Genomic DNA, 3,280 nt, shown 5'->3' on the forward strand with positions numbered 1-3,280 from the left:
CTTGAGTAAGGCTCGTCCTACAACCAACCATTTTTCAGAGAAGAAATAGCTTCAGTGATACATTGAAATAATATTATCTACATGTTTAGTGGATGTCAACCTTTCATTTTAACTTAGGCTAAACTCTCCTGTTCACTGTGTTATTGATAATCACTTACACTTTCCCACACAATTTAAAGCAAACTGTTTTTAACAACAGTGCATATTAAAAGCCAACTCTTCAGTTTATATAAAATACAAAAACATGCAGTTTAGACTGACAGGCATTTATATTTATGTTGAACATGTTACAGTGGTGTGGATGTGAACCCTATGCTCAAAAAACTTTAAGGGAATTTTTGGTTAAAAAAAAGGAAAGGAAAAGAAGCACAGTAGTTCTTTTTTTATTCACAACACAGGTCAATATTAGGTAATGTAGGTGGTTATGGCATCCTCTGGTTACACGAATCATTCTTTAACATGAAAATATGTAATATTTGGCTTTTGTAAACTGTTCTCACAATCACACATTAATGTTGTTGATGATTTAGACCTCAAAGTGTTTTAACTGGTGTTCGCTGCTGTGAGTACAGCTATATGTCCATCATTTCACTGATGTAATTAAAAACTATGTACACATCACTGAAGACACATTCTGTACATGTTTTGCTCCCGTATCATTGTAAATGTCCTTTCCTCTGAAACAAGACCACAATCTTCTGCCTAATCTCTTTAATCTGCAGCCCATAGATGACAGCATTGAGCGCCGGCAGGGCTACTTCACCCACAGTGCTCACCATCTTCCTGTGGTCGGAAAGATGAGGGAAACGGTGCAGGATGATGATGATGAAGGCTGAGAACATTAAGATGATGTACAGAGTGAGGTGGGTGGCACAGGTCTGCAGAGCCTTGCTATTTATTGTCTTGGTTTTGCTCTGCAAACACACAGTGGCAATTTTAATGTAGGTGAGAGTCACGCTGCCAATGGAGGAGCCCAGCAGGAGCACGCTGTAGCTCAGGCCAAACACGTGGTTGATGACGACATCCTCACAGGAGAGTTTGAAAAGGGAGGCGTTGTCGCAGTGCACGTTGTCTATGAATCTCCTGCAGCGTGAAAGGCGGATCGTGAGACTGAGGAGGATCGACACCATGACAAACACCACCGCCCACGCTGCCACCGACAGCTTTACCACCATCCAGTTGGTCATTATGATGGTGTAGCGCAGCGGGTTGCAAATGGCCATGTATCGATCAAAAGTCATGGTCATGAGTATAGTGTGACACACGCCTCCATAGAGATTAACACAGAAGGCCTGAACGACACAGACGATGTAATGAATGTATCGCTCCGAGTCAGACACATAAAGATCTCTGAGTATATGAGGAACCACTATGGTGGACCCAAACACTTCATTTACACTCATGTTGCAGAACAGCAAGTACATTGGCTGGTGCAGGCTCCTTTCCATAAAGATCAACACCACCAAGCCAATGTTAGCCACCATGATGAAAATGTACACGAGGAGGAGGGAGATAAAGGCAGCAATAGAGAACTTCGGGGTGACCTTTAAGCCCCCCAGGATCAGGATATCTGCATTTAAGCTCTGGTTGTCCATATTTTACTGTGAATATCCAGTAGTAAGTCCTAGTTTATCCTGTACATCCTGTAGTATTAACGACAAACACGACAGCAGCAATGCACAGACAATCAACAGCAATTTATCCAGCATCAGACAACAGAGGCGATCATATTTGTCACATTTAAAAGTTGAATAAAGATTACCAGACTCTTAAACTGGTCTCTTTCCACATCTGCATTATCAAGAAAGACATTTTGAAAGCATCGCTCTGATAGTTTGGTTTCTAAAGTTCAGAGCTACTGGAACAAAAGCAGGAGACAGCAGACATCCATATTTCTCCCACCCTCCCATAAACCACCGTCCATGCCCAAAAAAGTCCCAGACGCTTTTATGTGTTTCATCAGTAGTCATCAGCTGCAGCTTCACATGTTGGCAGGTCAACTGTTGCTAAGCAACTTCCTCCCAAGACAGATTTGTTAAGACGATGATGCACTGAACGATGTGTTTTATATGTGACACATATCCTTATTGATATATGGTTTTTGCCTCTGAAAGCTCAGATGTTCAGTCTTAATTAAAAGAGTTCACCAAAAGTATTGCATTAGAAAGTACAGCCATTTCTATACTCAGAGGTTTTTAGTGAAGATCAATGTAGATTCACTATTGGAGGGAAATCTTCCCAATGGGTTCGGGTGGGTCGCCTTTAAAATGTATGTTTCCATATGAGTTTCAGATGTTTAATGTGAACAACCACCATCGTAACAGGAGATTTATGACAGGAAAGAAGAAGAAGGCGAACAGACACATTTCATCATCTTTAAGTTAAAGAAATGTATTTTTTTCATGTATTATCGTAAATAAAAATTTTACCAACCATCACTCATGTGTTTATGGGTAGTTTGGTTTTCCTAATGAATGTTATTGGGATTGTTAACCATGATAGTACAACTGCTATTTTTATTCTGATCACATAAACCTGTTTTGTAGAATGTTTCCAGGATCTTTTGTGACTAAAATTATTTTCTAAAAATTATCATTGAAAAAGCTTTTAGACAAATTGATATAAATGGTAAATGGTAAATGGCCTGTATTTATATAGCGCTTTACTAGTCCCTAAGGACCCCAAAGCGCTTTACACATCCAATCATCCATCCATATAACACTCATTTTAAAAGCTGGCACATTCTGGCTCTTATACTAGAGAGCCCTCTCTTATTTCTCTGTGATGTTCATACATTAGTGTGCTCTGTGGAGAGACTAGTAACCATCAGTGCACGATTTTTGGTTATTTGGCATTGTACTGCAAGGGATAACCCTAAATAAAAATCCTGCAGTTAATCTCAGATGGATGCTACGTTTGTGTGTATGTTTTGCAATTTTATCACACTCACTTCTTTATCAGTGAAACAGTTTTCAGGTGTTCTTACATTAGGCACCTTTTCATCTTTTAATATCCACCAGGCTGCATGACAACTGATGCATGCATGTGACTGAAATACAACCTAATTCTAATCTCGAGGTATGGTCACCTGGTGGATGTGAACTATAATTATATTTAAATAAGCATATTTCTTCTTACTTAAATATTTATTTAGATGGCAAAATCTTTCTAAAGTGCAACAGCTTTGACAGGAATTGTTGTATCTCTTTTGGCTGCACACCAGTCAAAAGAGTATAACGAGGAAGCAATGCAGAGTAATAAAGGGAATCCCAGTAAATAA

General features: G+C 39.3%; 1 protein-coding gene across 1 annotated transcript; it reads right to left on the reverse strand.

Annotated features, from left to right (window-relative positions):
• Positions 1-656: 656 nt before the first annotated feature.
• LOC102293472 (olfactory receptor 52N5-like) lies at positions 657-1,595 on the reverse strand. Its single transcript, XM_005950246.2, has one exon. It carries the CDS (start codon positions 1,593-1,595, stop codon positions 657-659), a length of 939 nt encoding a protein of 312 aa, XP_005950308.1.
• Positions 1,596-3,280: the final 1,685 nt, after the last annotated feature.

The sequence above is a fragment of the Haplochromis burtoni genome, unplaced genomic scaffold (genome assembly GCF_018398535.1).
Source record: "Haplochromis burtoni strain Fernald_Lab_line unplaced genomic scaffold, NCSU_Asbu1 Contig_759, whole genome shotgun sequence".
NCBI classification, from domain to species: domain Eukaryota; kingdom Metazoa; phylum Chordata; class Actinopteri; order Cichliformes; family Cichlidae; genus Haplochromis; species Haplochromis burtoni.

Excerpts from the sequence above, each read along its gene's own strand:
- LOC102293472 (XM_005950246.2), bottom strand. The coding sequence starts at position 1,595 with ATGGACAACCAGAGCTTAAATGCAGATATCCTGATCCTGGGGGGCTTA.